The 15,194-nt window shown below is 47.8% G+C and overlaps 4 protein-coding genes across 5 annotated transcripts in view; 3 read left to right on the top strand and 1 right to left on the bottom strand.

Moving 5' to 3' along the window:
- Positions 1 to 444: 444 nt before the first annotated feature.
- On the top strand, positions 445 to 3,760 carry Tat (Tyrosine aminotransferase). Its single transcript, XM_030388970.2, has 4 exons — positions 445 to 1,086; positions 2,072 to 2,586; positions 2,650 to 2,943; positions 3,016 to 3,760. Exons 1-4 carry the CDS (start codon positions 804 to 806, stop codon positions 3,361 to 3,363), a joined length of 1,440 nt encoding a protein of 479 aa, XP_030244830.1. The 5' UTR covers positions 445 to 803; the 3' UTR covers positions 3,364 to 3,760.
- LOC108655760 (uncharacterized) overlaps positions 1,986 to 15,194 on the top strand; it is a 173,265-nt gene continuing 160,056 nt past the window's right edge. Inside the window, exon 1 of the mRNA XM_089263801.1 lies at positions 1,986 to 1,996. The gene's annotated coding sequence lies outside the window, so the exon portion shown is untranslated. The remainder of the gene's footprint in view (positions 1,997 to 15,194) is intronic.
- Positions 3,710 to 5,031, bottom strand: LOC115564540 (plasminogen receptor (KT)). Its single transcript, XM_030388973.2, has 3 exons — positions 4,830 to 5,031; positions 4,533 to 4,773; positions 3,710 to 4,467 (listed from the first exon to the last, which is right to left on the bottom strand). Exons 1-3 carry the CDS (start codon positions 4,917 to 4,919, stop codon positions 4,334 to 4,336), a joined length of 465 nt encoding a protein of 154 aa, XP_030244833.1. The 5' UTR covers positions 4,920 to 5,031; the 3' UTR covers positions 3,710 to 4,333.
- On the top strand, positions 5,125 to 14,262 carry na (sodium leak channel non-selective protein na). Of its 2 annotated transcripts, none has more exons than XM_030388969.2 (16): positions 5,125 to 5,385; positions 5,620 to 6,717; positions 6,782 to 6,894; positions 6,962 to 7,072; positions 7,135 to 7,278; positions 7,355 to 8,887; positions 8,959 to 9,084; positions 9,175 to 9,513; positions 9,590 to 10,340; positions 10,397 to 10,696; positions 10,765 to 10,959; positions 11,870 to 12,056; positions 12,126 to 12,380; positions 12,438 to 12,711; positions 12,781 to 12,943; positions 13,008 to 14,262. In XM_030388969.2, exons 2-16 carry the CDS (start codon positions 5,716 to 5,718, stop codon positions 13,791 to 13,793), a joined length of 6,279 nt encoding a protein of 2,092 aa, XP_030244829.1. In that variant the 5' UTR covers positions 5,125 to 5,385; positions 5,620 to 5,715; the 3' UTR covers positions 13,794 to 14,262. The 2 variants fall into 2 exon arrangements, with proteins under 2 accessions (XP_030244829.1, XP_030244827.1); XM_030388967.2 differs by having other exon boundaries at positions 9,148 to 9,513.

Here is a 15,194-nt window from a genome sequence, read left to right as displayed (position 1 = left end):
GTTGTTGGTTATCAAGAGATAAAACTTTAGGCATTTTGCAAATGCTACAATGTCGTTGTTATCGTTTATTGTTATTGTTGTTGTTGTTGTTGTTTTGTTTTTTTAACTAAATAATCTTGTCCCAAGTCGAATCAGGCTTTATACAAAATCTACATATTGTTTATATGCAAAAGTATGTTCGTATGTATATTTATTTACTTATTTTTGTCGTCTCGACCGAGCGATCGATCGATCGATCGATCGATCGACCGATCCACAACAGTATTCAAATCAGTGGATAGGCCCGAGCAGCAGCTGAAGCCGAAGTTGCAGCCGTTGTTGTTCTTCGTCTCGGGTCCGGCCGAAGCGCGTGCGGTGCCGTACATATGTATATATGTACGTAGGTATGTCTTAGAAAATCGTATATATATATATATATGGCGTATATATTAAAGCGGCCAAGCGGCGCAGCCAGAGCCGATAAAAGCACCAAGAGATCAGCCGAGTAAATCAGTTTTGATTTAGACCAGAATTCGCATCGACCTAATACGATACGCCAACGCAACCCAACCACAGCCCCAGAGACCCATCATTGAGATTGCGATCACCAATGCTTGTGTGGAATGAAAATCAGGATTCCAATTTTACATTCATTTGAATACTGAACTGAGCCGCCCCGCCGAGAAGCCACAAGCGCGTGTCCGGCAACTGCCTCGATTTGGTTTAAATTCTCGACTCTCCTTTGGGCCCTTGGTTGTTTTTTTTTGTATTTTTCTTTTGTTTTTTTCTGTGCCAAAAATCGTTCATACCCTGCTCTGGTGATAATGCTTAGCAGTGCTGTCAGCAAAGATCACAAGTTTGAAAGCCGCCGCAGCAGCCACGCCAACCCTCCGGCAACAGCTCCCAGCAGCGGAGTCGCAATCGTTGACGAGACGCTCGCCCAGGAGCTGCACTTGCAGAAGCTAGAAGATGATGCTCAGCGTCGCACTCAGTGGCAGATCAAGGGCTCCTCTCTGTCCCTCAACACGCACAATCGCATTCGCAACATTGTCGAGGCGCTGCAGATCAAGCCCAATCCACAGAAGCCCATGATACCCCTATCCATAGGTGAGTAGCTCCATAGAGAGTCGATCGTCTGATCGTCGGCTTAGAATATTTTAAAATTCTACTTTCTGTGCCATCAAATTACAGACATACATACATATATTTGAATTGATTATATCGATATGGTAGATGTGCCAAATCTCGCTTGTCTCTGAGGGGGGCTCGCTGGCTAGCCGGCTGGCCCTTTCGAGACGCAGCTCCAATATTTCGAGCTTCTACTTTTTTTTTATTTTTTATTTTTATCAATATTAAATCGTATTATTTTGTGCTCAACTGAAACTAGTTTTGTGAAACACTCGTTTCATTTTGTCAAATATAAAAATACATTTATTTAAATATTATGGAATACTAATATATCTATAAATATCTAGATCTACATCGAGGTAATTAAACGCAAATGGCATTTCCACATGGAATACATTTCGTTTTGTCAAAAATACAAATATTTATGAAAATACTTTGGAATAATATAATATCTATAAATACCTAGATCTACATCGAACTTTCTTCAGTTTCATATGCATTTTTATGATGCTCGCATATTGCGTATTGCCCCTTAATTTATTCAAAGCTAATAGGGCGGTTCCAGAAGCCACAATTCGAGCTCTGTTACACATTATTAGTATTATTATTATCATTATTATTATTATTAATATTATTTATTCTTGTTGTTTGTGTTCTTTTTGTTGTTTTCATGGCGTCGAGCGCGCGCGCGCGTTTTCAATGCATTTGCATAAAATGTAGTTTCACCTGTTTGGAGCAAGATCAAGAATCGAATTTGCTTAGAAGGTGGAATATTGTTGTCCCACATGGGACGCAATGACAAGGCGGAAACATGCAAAAATACGCGAAACGAGTTTTAGGCCGGGTCGGGGAAAATGAGTTAGGATCTAGCGTAATAGGGCAGGCCTTAGTCGAATCCACATTTCTCCCATAGATCCTCTTCGAGTTGAAGACATTGTACTACATAGTTCATCTCATTTCGTAGGTGATCCCACGACGTTCGGCAACCTGAAGGCGGCCGATGAGACCATGAAGGCTGTGCTCCGCTCGCTGGAGAGCGGCAAGTTCAATGGCTACGCCCACACCCAGGGCCATGAGGCGTCGCGCCAGGCGGTGGCCCAGTACAGTGCACATCAGCGTCCTGGCGGCACAATCGATCCCAGCGAGGTGCTGCTCTGCAGCGGCTGCTCCTCGGCCCTGGAGTACTGCATACTGGCGCTGGCCGAGCGCGGCCAGAACATATTGGTGCCCCGACCGGGCTTCTGCCTCTACCACACCCTGGCCGAGGGCCTGGACATTGAAGTGCGCTACTATGAACTGTTGCCGGAGAAGCAGTGGCGTGCCGATCTCCGGCAGCTGGAGAGTCTGATCGATGCCAATACGGCCGCGCTGCTGATCAACAATCCGAGCAATCCCTGCGGCAGCGTCTACGATGAGGAGCACCTGCTGGAGCTGATTGACATTTGCGAACGCCACTATCTGCCCATAATCGCCGATGAGGTTAGTGCGCATTGAGTTACTCCACGATCCTTTTACCACTTGATTTTCTTTGTCTTTGATCAGATCTATGAGCACTTTGTATTTCCGGGCTCGCGTCACGTGGCGGTTAGCAGTCTCACCCGTGAGGTGCCGGTGCTCTCGTGCGGCGGTCTCACGAAGCGCTTCCTGGTGCCCGGCTGGCGCATGGGCTGGATCATTGTGCACGACCATCACAAGCGTCTGGGCACCGCACTCAACGGCCTCAAGAACATGTGCGGCCGCATTCTCGGCACGAACACGATCATCCAGGGTGCACTACCCGACATACTGACCAAGACGCCGCAGTCCTACTTTGATAGCGTCATCGAGGTGCTTCACGTGAGTGCAAATTCGATCAGCTCAGCGAACAAACAGTAAATCCCAATAACACAATATTCATATTCAATATAGACCAATGCCCAGCTGGCGTACAAGATGCTGAAGGCGGTGCCCGGGCTCAATCCCGTCATGCCGAACGGCGCCATGTACATGATGATTGGCGTCTGCATTGAGCGCTTTCTGGCCTTCAAGGACGACACGCACTTCGTGCAGGAGCTGGTCAACGAGCAGAGCGTCTTCTGTCTGCCCGGCAGCTGTTTCTCCTATCCGGGCTACATACGCATCGTCCTGACAGTCCCAGCCGCGATGCTCGAGGAGGCTTGCGTTCGCATCGCCGAGTTCTGCGACACGCACTACAAGAAGGATAACCGTACGCTGATCGAAGACGGTCTGCTCGAGGATGGGCATATACACTACTGATTGGATTGAATTGGAAATCGGTTTATTGGTTTGGTACTGTTACTATACACACTCACACTCGCACACACACACACACACACACACACGCACACACGCACACGCAGGCACTCACACAGACACTTTATTAGATGCTCTCTAGGCTACAATTGCTAGCTTGTTATACATTAGTGTTACAATAATTACCTAAACGTATAATATAAGAAGTATTGTCTTTAAAAACATTCATTCCTCCATTAATATATGTATGCTTGTTTATAAGGAAGTATGTATATACGTAAGTCCGATGGTAACTTGTAAGAGAATCGACGTACATCATGATGTGAATGTGTGAACATGTTTGGTTTCCTTTCTTTTTTTTTTAGAATATATGTAAATGAATAAATATACTTAAAAGTAACGCTCGTATAAGTTAGAATCCGGTTGTAGCGATGCTGAGGGGAACGTCTTAATATCCGAACGACGCTATAGCCGTATATGTTTATTCTCAATCACCGTACAAACTCTATAAGCGGAGTCGTTCTAACCGGAGTCTACTGTATAGGTATGTATATGTGAGTATGATCTCCACTTCCTGCTATGCATAGGCATCGAAGAGCATCGCTTGAGTGCATATACATATGCATGTATGAAATTTCCTATGCACTCACATGTCATACATACATACGAACTCTGCAGGAGTCGGGATATGTACCGACATGTATATGGGTGTATACCCATTATATGTAACTATATATAAATATATATATGTATATAGAGTATAGGGAAGGAAAAGAGTTTAAGAGCTTAAAAGAGTATTTCAACAGTTGATATAAACATATGCACATGCACACATACATACGTATATGTACCGTGCACTACCGATGCATAAATGACGTACGCTTGAGTAATAATAACTTTGAGCAAAAGAGTTGGGAAAATAGATGAGCCACTTGAGATTGGATGCGGAAATCGAGTACGGACACTTTGCTGTCTACATGTGATGCGGATGCATTTTCTTTTCCATGTGCACCTCGACCCGGGCCTCATCGATGCTGGCAACCGTTGGCAGTCCGCCCGGCCAGTGCAGCAGCTCCTGCTCGTGCTCCATGATTATATTCGCCTCGGCTGTAAAATGGAGTGATTATTGACGATGATAGAGAGAGAGAGAGAGAGAGATGATGATGATGTACCCTGAATGCGGTGCAGCTTACTGCCGTACGCCCAGTCCGCATAGTAGCCCATGACGAAGGTGAGCGGCAGCAGCGGTGCCAGTACCGAGGCGCGCTTGACCCGCTGGTAATAGTTGGCACAGCCGCAGACGGCGCTGATGTAGAAGCCGCTCAGCCAGTAGAAGAGCTCCCGATGCTGGGCAATGGCCAGGGCCTGTTCCCGCTGCTTGATCTGGTAGTGCATCTGAATCCAGCGCTCCATCTGCATGGGGTTTCGTTAGGCTGGCCAATGCCACAAGATTAGATAATTGCACTTGCCTTCAGCTCCTGGCACTTGCGATACGCCGGATCATCGTGCTCCGGATAGCTCACGGATTGTGATTTATTACGCGACGATGTTCCGCCCATGTTCACTTGAAGCACTTAATCGCACGCCGTTTAGCCCACCAAACGTGACACCACTCTCCACAAGTCTGATGACTACTGTGTGGCCATCATCGACCCGTTTCTTGGCACGGCCAGTGCGCAGGCGCCGGACACCCAGAGCGTACACCCTGTATTTGGCAGGATGTCAACTGTTAGGCACTCCGCCGTAGCAGTCTGCATCTGTGTACGTCCCTGGAATAACCGTTGGCTCCGAGCGCGCATTCGTTGCCCTCCAATTGCAGTTTGCCGTTTCGTTTTCATAATTTACTTTTACTTTTTCTTTAGTTGAAAATCAGTCACAAACAAAAGAAAAAGAAAAAGACGGTTCTGGTAAAACAGTAAGACATTCCACTTGGCATAACGCGCCTTTGAGATGGAGGCAAATGATAAAAAAGCGCAAACTCCGATTGAAAACAAAAGTATGTAAGCAAAGAGCTGATAAGAAAATGTAAGTACGATATGTGCATAGGTATGTATGTATGTGTGTGTGTGGTAAACAAGACAAGTGAATAAGTATACGTGTGTGTGTGTGTGTGCAGGACTCTCTCTTGCCTTGCTCATGGGGGTTGAAAGCGCTTCAACGTGCTGATATATGTACATACATATATCTATCTATTGACAGTAGTATAAATTGTGACTAATTGACGTCTCTTCACACACACACACACACACACACACTTAGATACGCGGACAAGTTAAAGACATTTGCGCCTTTGTCTTGGCGGCACGGATATTCACATAACTCACGGCCCAGGCGGGAGCAAGATGCGCTGCTTGAATGATTGACCGCTTACAAATTCGTCGCTTGGGTGCAGCTGCTCGTAATAAACGGACGGGAGGCAGCGGCAGCTTTCACTCCGCCAGCGGCATCACAACGCCAGCGACGGCCAGCACCAGTTCCTCCAGCGGAAACAGCCTGACACCGCAGCAACACCAACAGCATCCGCAGCATCCGCAGCATCCGCATTCCCATCAACAGCAACAGCAGCAACAGCATCCGCACCAGCATCAGCATCAGCATCCGCACTCGCATCTGCGCAGCTCGCAGCAGCAAATCAGCCATTTGAACTTTAATCCATCGCCGGGTAGCAGTCCTTGCAACGGATTGGGCACACGCCAAGATGCATCCAGCGTGCTCAACAGTCCGACCACGATTGTGAACTCGGGCAGCGGCAGCAGCACGGCCTACGGTGGGATGCAGCAGCAGCCTGGCGGCTTGTCAACGGCAGCCGGCGCGGGAGCGTCAACGGCCATCGGTGGCCAATCCTCGAGCAATGCCCACAACAATGGAGCCGGCGCCTCAGTGTGTCCTGTGGGCGGCGTTGGCGGCGGCCTCAATCTGCTGGGCGGCATTGGCGGCCTGGGCGGTGGAGCCGCCGCGGCGGGCATGGGCATTTGCGGTGGCATCAGCAGCACTGTGGGCAGCGCCGCCATTACGGGAGTGCCACCCATCGGATTGGGCATCGCCACTGGCATCGGCAACAAGATTATGCTCGGCAGGAAGCAGAGCCTCAAGGGCGGCGAACCCTTTCTGGCCGACTACGGCCCGGAGGAGTCCCTGAACGAGAGCGCGGACATCGAGTGGGTCAACAAGCTGTGGGTGCGCCGCCTCATGCGCCTCTGTGCATTGGTCTCACTCGCCTCCGTCTCGCTGAACACGCCCAAGACCTTCGAGCGTCATCCCTCGTTGCAGTACATCACCTTTGTGTCCGATACGGCTGTGACGGTGCTCTTCACGGCCGAGATGATTGCCAAGATGCACATTCGTGGAGTACTGAACGTAAGTTAACTCGATGATGAGATGAGCTTGAGCTAACGTACTCCGTTCTCCATTTCTTTGGCAGGGCGAGGTGCCCTATTTGAAGGATCACTGGTGCCAGTTCGATGCCTCCATGGTGAGCTTTCTCTGGGTCTCCATCATACTCCAGATATTCGAAGTGCTTGAAATTGTGCCAAAGTAAGTCAACATCAATGCGAATTCACTGCATCGAAACTTCCAACCCCTTTGTCTTATTCGTCTACAGGTTTTCTTATCTATCTATTATGCGTGCGCCACGTCCGTTGATTATGATACGATTCCTGCGAGTTTTTCTCAAGTTCAGCATGCCCAAGAGTCGCATCAATCAAATTTTCAAGTAAGTGAAGAACCATCTCATTTCGAAAACAGTCGATGACAACTGGAGCCTTCCCTTTTCAGACGCTCGAGTCAGCAAATCTACAATGTGACGCTCTTCTTCTTATTCTTCATGTCGCTATACGGACTGCTCGGCGTACAGTTCTTCGGGGAGCTGAAGAATCACTGCGTCATGAATAATACGAATTATGATCTGCTCGGCAGGCCGTAAGTATATCGAGTATGGCGATGAGTGAGCGCCCTTCTAAGCATTCTCTCTCTCCCTCTCTCTCTCTCTCATTAGGATACTCACGATCAATTCGCTGGCTATACCCGACACCTTCTGCTCCATGGATCCAGACTCGGGCTATCAGTGTTCACCGGGAATGCGTTGCATGAAGATGGACTTCCTCAGTAGCTACGTCATTGGCTTCAATGGCTTCGAGGACATTGCCACGAGCATTTTTACGGTCTATCAGGCCGCCTCGCAGGAGGGATGGGTGTTCATCATGTACCGGGCCATAGACTCTCTGCCAGCCTGGCGTGCCGCATTCTACTTCAGCACCATGATATTTTTCCTAGCTTGGCTGGTGAAGAACGTCTTCATTGCTGTCATCACGGAGACCTTCAACGAGATACGCGTCCAGTTTCAACAGATGTGGGGAGCCAGAGGGCATATCCAAAAGACGGCCGCCTCCCAGATACTCAGTGGCAACGACTCCGGCTGGCGATTGGTCACGATCGATGATAACAAGCACGGCGGCTTGGCGCCGGAGACATGCCATGCCATCCTCCGCTCGCCCTACTTCCGGATGCTGGTCATGACAGTGATCCTGGCCAATGGCATTGTGACGGCCACGATGGCGTTCAAGCATGATGGCCGGCCTCGTCACGTCTTTTACGAGAGATATTACTACATCGAGGTGATATTCACCTGCCTGCTCGACCTCGAGACACTGTTTAAGATCTACTGCCTGGGCTGGCGCGGCTACTACAAGCATTCCATACACAAGTTCGAGCTCCTGCTGGCCGCTGGCACCACTCTGCACATCGTGCCCATCTTTTATCTGTCCGGATTGACGTACTTTCAAGTGCTCCGTGTCGTGCGCTTGATTAAGGCCTCTCCCATGCTCGAGGGCTTCGTCTACAAGATCTTTGGGCCCGGCAAGAAGCTCGGCTCCCTGATCATCTTCACCATGTGCTTGCTGATCATCAGCTCCAGCATTTCGATGCAATTGTTTTGTTTCCTCTGCGATTTCACCAAGTTCGAGTCGTTCCCGGAGGCCTTCATGAGCATGTTCCAGATTCTCACACAGGAGGCATGGGTGGAGGTCATGGATGAGACCATGATACGCACCAGCAAGACGCTGACACCACTGGTCGCCGTCTACTTCATACTCTACCATCTTTTCGTAACACTCATCGTGCTCAGTCTTTTCGTGGCGGTCATTTTGGATAATTTGGAGCTGGACGAGGACATAAAAAAGCTGAAGCAGCTCAAGTTTCGCGAGCAAAGCGCTGAAATCAAAGAAACTCTACCATTTCGCCTACGAATCTTTGAGAAATTCCCAGACTCACCACAAATGACCATTCTGCACCGTATTCCCAACGACTTTATACTACCCAAGGTGCGTGAGAGCTTCATGAAGCATTTCGTAATCGAACTGGAGACGGACGATCCATCGCTAGTCGAGAACTGTAAGCGTCCCATGTCCGAGTGCTGGGAGTCCAATGTAGTGTTCCGCAAGCAGAAGCCGGTGCGCATCATGAACAAGACGGCCAAGGTGAGAGCCGCTGGCAGTAGCCTCCGTAAGTTGGCAATCACGCACATCATTAAGTGAGTAACGGGAATATAATGCTATTAAGTTGTTGTGGATAATATGGTTTGATAATCTTTCGTGCCCACAGCGACAGCAACAATCAACGCCTGATGCTGGGCGACTCAGCGATGCTGCCCGTGGTGGGCACCAAGGGTGGCCTCAAGTCCCAGGGCACGATCACGCACTCGAAGCCCTGGCGCGTCGATCAGAAAAAGTAAGTGAGCTTTGCCCGTGGGCGGCATGATTCGTTTGATGTGTGTACGCTACCAATTCGCAGATTCGGCTCCCGTTCGATACGTCGCAGCGTCCGTTCCGGTTCGATCAAGCTGAAGCAGACCTACGAGCATCTGATGGAGAACGGTGACATTGCGGCCGCACCACGTGCCAACTCGGGCCGGGCCCGGCCCCACGATCTGGACATCAAGCTGCTGCAGGCGAAGCGCCAGCAGGCTGAAATGCGACGCAATCAGCGCGAGGAAGATCTACGGGAAAACCATCCGTTCTTCGACACGCCGCTGTTTCTGGTGCCGCGCGAGAGTCGCTTCCGCAAGATCTGCCAGAAGATCGTGCACGCGCGCTACGATGCGCGCCTGAAGGATCCCCTAACCGGCAAGGAGCGCAAGGTGCAGTACAAGAGCTTGCAGTAAGTAGCGCCTCGGGTTGCCCCAAGCTGGACTCAGCTAACTCGCATTTGCATTATTCGCATGCCCATCTATTAGTAACTTCCTGGGTCTGGTCACCTACCTGGACTGGGTGATGATATTCGCCACCACGCTCTCGTGCATCTCGATGATGTTCGAGACGCCCAGCTACCGCCTGATGGATCATCCCACGCTGCAGATCGCTGAATATGGTTTCGTCATCTTCATGAGCCTGGAGCTGGCCATGAAGATACTGGCCGATGGCCTGTTCTTCACGCCCAAGGCCTATATCAAGGACGTGGCTGCAGCGCTGGACGTGTTCATCTATGTTGTCTCGACGTCGTTCCTGTGCTGGATGCCGCACAATATTCCCACCAATTCGGCGGCCCAGCTGCTGATGATACTGCGCTGCGTACGGCCGTTGAGAATCTTTACGCTAGTTCCGCACATGCGAAAGGTGGTCTATGAGCTGTGCCGAGGCTTTAAGGAAATTCTGCTGGTATCCACGCTGCTGATCCTGCTCATGTTCATCTTTGCCAGCTACGGCGTACAGCTGTACGGCGGACGCTTGGCCCGCTGCAACGATCCGACAATACTGCGCCGTGAGAACTGTGTCGGTGTCTTCATGCGACGTGTCTTTGTTACGAAAATGAAGCTGACTCCGGGTCCAGACGAATCCTATCCGGCCATGCTGGTGCCGCGCGTCTGGGCCAACCCGCGTCGCTTCAACTTTGACAATATTGGCGATGCTATGCTCACCCTATTCGAGGTGCTCTCGTTCAAGGGCTGGCTAGATGTGCGCGATGTACTCATCAAAGCTGTCGGACCGGTAAAGTCACCTCTTGGCCTCTTCTATTTGTAGTACTAAACATATTCAATTTGCAGATCCACGCCATTTATATTCACATCTACATCTTCTTGGGCTGCATGATCGGACTAACGTTGTTCGTGGGCGTGGTCATTGCCAACTATTCGGAGAACAAGGGCACAGCCCTGCTCACCGTGGATCAGCGGCGATGGTGCGATCTCAAGAAACGTCTCAAAATCGCCCAGCCCCTGCACTTGCCTCCACGTCCGGATGGACGCAAGATTCGTGCCTTTACTTACGATATTACGCAGCACATCATCTTCAAGCGGGTCATTGCTGTGGTGGTGCTCATTAACAGCATGTTGCTGTCCATAACGGTAACTGAAATGGGCTATCAATTGGCATTGTTAGTATCTTAACTGTCCCATTCCCACCCCATTTGCAGTGGATCAAGGGCGAGGTGCACACGGAACGTCTAGTGATTGTGAGCGCCGTCCTCACCTTTGTCTTCGTCATCGAGGTGGTCATGAAGAACATTGCGTTCACACCCCGTGGCTACTGGCAATCCAGGCGCAATCGATACGATTTGCTGGTAACCGTCGCGGGCGTCATCTGGATTATACTGCAAACTATACTCAGGGTAAGGCTGATCATTTGAATTGAACTGGCTATAATTTTATTTTCTTGAAATGAATTTAAGAGGCTAAAGAAGACATGTCATGATAAATTAGAGGATAAGCCCTAGGTCTGTCCGTTTGTCCATCATTCCTTCAGTTCTCTACTTCTATGAAGTTTATAAAAGCTGTTTATTATTTATTTGAGGATATGTAGCTATTCATACTCTGAGCCTATCGAAAATGGGAAATCATTCCATGTAACTGGCAAAAGGAGGCGTGGCAAGCCTAATAGTATTTATACTTTTTGATCAGGAGTACGAGTTGAGTCAAATTAAATATGGTTTGTCTGTCTGTTGTTGATCTCAGAACCCATAAGAGCTAGATGCTTAAGCGTCCTAAGTACTGTTTTCTAGGCACATATGTATCTACTTCCGTTTTAATGCTATCGATTAATGATTATAAAAATTCAGTTATTTAGTTGGAATTTGAGTTACTGTGTAGCTCGACTCTCCTAACTTTTATTATGATTATTATAAATGTTGAGTTTTATAATATTCATAGTTAATTCGAGGATTAGGGTATCTTCCAGTCGGGCTCGACTTGGGGTTTCGATTATTACAATGTTGATTTTTATAATATTTATAGCTAACTCGAGGATTTGGCTGTTTTCTAGTCGTGCTTGACTAGTGGTTTCTTTCTTGAATTTTGGTCATTAGATTCTCATAGAGTCTATCTACCTTCTCGTAGTGGCTTAGGTCTGACTGAATTTCCAATATATTTTTTATGTATGTATATATTATTATGTGTATGTATATATACATAAATTTGTTTTTATAAGGATTACCCTAACATTGTCTATATTATTTATTATGATTATCATATGTATGTACAATGTACATATTTTGTACTCCCCTCTGATATTGATTTTTGCAGAACGATTTGTCGTACTTCTTTGGGTTTATGGTGGTTATCCTGCGATTCTTTACCATCACCGGAAAGCACACTACGCTGAAGATGCTGATGCTAACGGTCGGTGTGTCCGTCTGCAAGTCATTCTTCATCATCTTTGGAATGTTTCTGCTGGTCTTCTTCTATGCATTAGCCGGCACCATTCTGTTTGGTAAGTGCCCATCCATTTCCCAGATATATTTATGGACATCTACTTTCACATTTGCATTGACTGCTTCAGGCACCGTTAAATATGGTGAAGGCATTGGAAGACGCGCCAACTTCGGCTCACCTGTGACAGGCGTTGCGATGCTGTTCCGCATTGTCACAGGCGAGGACTGGAATAAGATCATGCACGACTGCATGGTCCAGCCGCCGTACTGCACGCGAGGTGAAAACTACTGGGAAACGGATTGCGGCAATTTTACGGCTAGCTTGATTTACTTCTGCACATTCTACGTCATAATCACGTACATTGTGCTCAATCTGCTTGTGGGTGGGTACCATGACAATCGAATAGATTAGAAAGTTACTCATGAAATGTCTCTCACAGCTATTATCATGGAGAACTTTTCGCTGTTCTATTCGAACGAAGAGGATGCGTTGCTCTCCTATGCCGATATACGCAATTTCCAGAACACTTGGAATATTGTGGATATACACCAGCGGGGCGTCATACCGGTGCGCCGGGTCAAGTTCATTTTGAGGCTATTGAAGGGCCGGCTCGAGTGTGATCCCCAAAAGGATCGCCTGCTGTTCAAGTACATGTGCTACGAGCTGGACAAGCTGCACAATGGCGAGGATGTAACCTTTCACGATGTCATCAAGTAGGTCAAGAGTCAGCCGATCGGCTCTTAGGTTTTGGCATGAACTAAATTTTGGTGTGTCTCACTCAGCATGTTGTCCTATCGCTCCGTTGACATACGAAAGGCGCTGCAGCTGGAGGAGCTGCTGGCTCGCGAGGAATTCGAGTACCTGGTCGAGGAGGAGGTGGCCAAGATGACAATACGTACCTGGCTCGAGGGCTGTCTCAAGAAAATTCGAGCGCAAAATGCTAGCGTAAGCATCTTTAGCCATACAATTTGGATAACCATTGTGATACTATCCATCCAACCATCCACAGAAACAGCAAAACTCACTTATCGCCGGATTACGGGCCACCAATGAGCAGATAGTGATGCGCGCCAATGTGCAGGAGGACAAGGCGCCTGGCGGCATCATAGACAAGTCAGCGATCAGCACCATCAGCGGTGCGGTGGCTGGCACCTGTCCGCCCACCAGCGACGCCTTCTCGCCCACACTGAGCTCCACGGAGAACGATGAGAAGGATGCCAGCAGTAGCGCCGTGGTGCCGCCTCACGCTGATCCGCACGTCTCGAACGCCCGCTATGTGATGGCCGTTGGGAAGCGGGCGTACGCGCTCAACCGCAGCGATTCGACGGGCAGCTCGGCGGGCCGCAAATTCTTGGCGCCCACCTCGAGCGATCCCCAGCAGCGCTCCACGCTGAGCGACAAGGAGCGCCTGCACATCAGCAGCCAGCAGCGCAAAAAGAACTCGATGACCACCTTGCCCCATGCCGGCCAGCTGGGCCAGCTGGGCAAGCAGCGCGACGGCAACAAGGCCTCCACTTTCTTCTCTCAGCTCAACAGCGAGATCGGGCAGTTTCACTATCCGGCAATAAATGCGTCGGCGGCCGCAGCGGCGGCGCTGCACAGCTACGCGGATCACCAGCACCAGCATCAGCATCATCATGGACCGCTCAGCAGTCCCTCGGCAATGATTAGCCAGCTGATTGGGGGCAGCGGGAAGCTGCTGCCGTTCAACAATCAGGCGAACGCCGTCTATGAGGTGCACGACTGGTGGCAGGAGCAGGTCCTCTGCTCGCAGGCCAGTGACGAGGAGGTGTGAGCCAGTAGGGCCACGCCTACTACTTAAAATGATACGAAGGCCTTCGGCCATCATTGGCATGCATTAGAGCCTTATTGAAAACGAATGATTTGTCGCCTGTTCAAACTCAAACTAGTGGCCTACAGAACAATATATACCATTTATTCGAACGAATGTAAATATTACCACGCTCGGACGTAACGCACAAAACGTATTCCCCATATTGTTGTGTGTGTGTGTGTGTTTAGGCATTAGTCTTTGTTGTTGCTTGTGTACCTCTGTAAGTAGATACTCTCGATTAGTCGTATTCCTTTAACTAAGTGTTTAAGTATTTATATACATATATTTATATGTATGTTATATGTGTATGCCAAAATATTATATTAATAAAGTATGAAATGAGCGCGGTTCAGTGAGACCAGCCTCTAGATATGTTGTATATCTGTTATCTGCTATGAAAAGTAAAAAATATATACATATATTATTTCAACATGCCTCACTCTTTCATTTATTTGCTTTCAGCCTTTCACAAATGACCAAAACTTACTTTTAGTTGCTTCCCCGAATAGCTCTATTTACACTTCGTTGCTTTACAGGCTGTAGATATGATATTTGGAATACAGCTAAGTCTATAAACTATAAAGATGTAGAATCTTCAAGCTTCATTAGGCAATTAATAAACTGATTTAATTGTATTTAGAGCTGTCAAATCATAGATCTTAAGGTGAAAAGGATCCAATGGTTCCTAAGGTGGGCGATGTTATACAACCACATGCTGCTCTCGCATTTTCCTCGTCTTGCTGGTCCGTCTAATGACCTAGCCAGAGGTCTAAGAGCGAGCTGAGAAAGAAAAGATTTAAAAAGTGCCAAAAGATCTTTTTAAAGGATTCTTCAAATAATATTTTATTATACTATTAATTACATTTCTATTCATATTTTTTGTCTTATACATATTTAATGTATATTTATAACATCTCTGATCATTTATTCATTCCTAAAGATGTAGAACTAAATTAATTTACAGCTTAAGGTGGGTAATAAGATAATGAGCTGTTATTCAAAGTACAAATATCGAATATATACATATATGCCAATATATGCTGCACATTTCTACTAAATATAACGCAAAAAAGATTGCATACTTTTTGGATGTCTAGTTATATGAAGTAAGTTAGTATTAAAAATACTAAACTTCAGCATATTTTTATATACCTTCACAAAGCGAAGAGAGTATATTGGGTTTCCACAATATTCATCATGATCTCTGTTATGCGCTCTGCTCTGATCTAAATCTATAGATGCCTCGCATTTCGTTACTCTTGAAGATCTAGTTTAGATTTGAAGTACGCAGTGCTACGAATTTTTGATATGCTAACTATGGGCGTAGTATATTGAGAGAGACGAAATGATAAATGAAATATT

The sequence above is a fragment of the Drosophila navojoa genome, chromosome X (genome assembly GCF_054131105.1).
Source record: "Drosophila navojoa isolate 15081-1374.11 chromosome X, UAZ_NAV_1.0, whole genome shotgun sequence".
Lineage (NCBI taxonomy): Eukaryota > Metazoa > Arthropoda > Insecta > Diptera > Drosophilidae > Drosophila > Drosophila navojoa.
The sequence above is the reverse complement of the archived record's forward strand: the minus strand, read 5'-3'. Positions and strand labels throughout refer to the sequence as shown.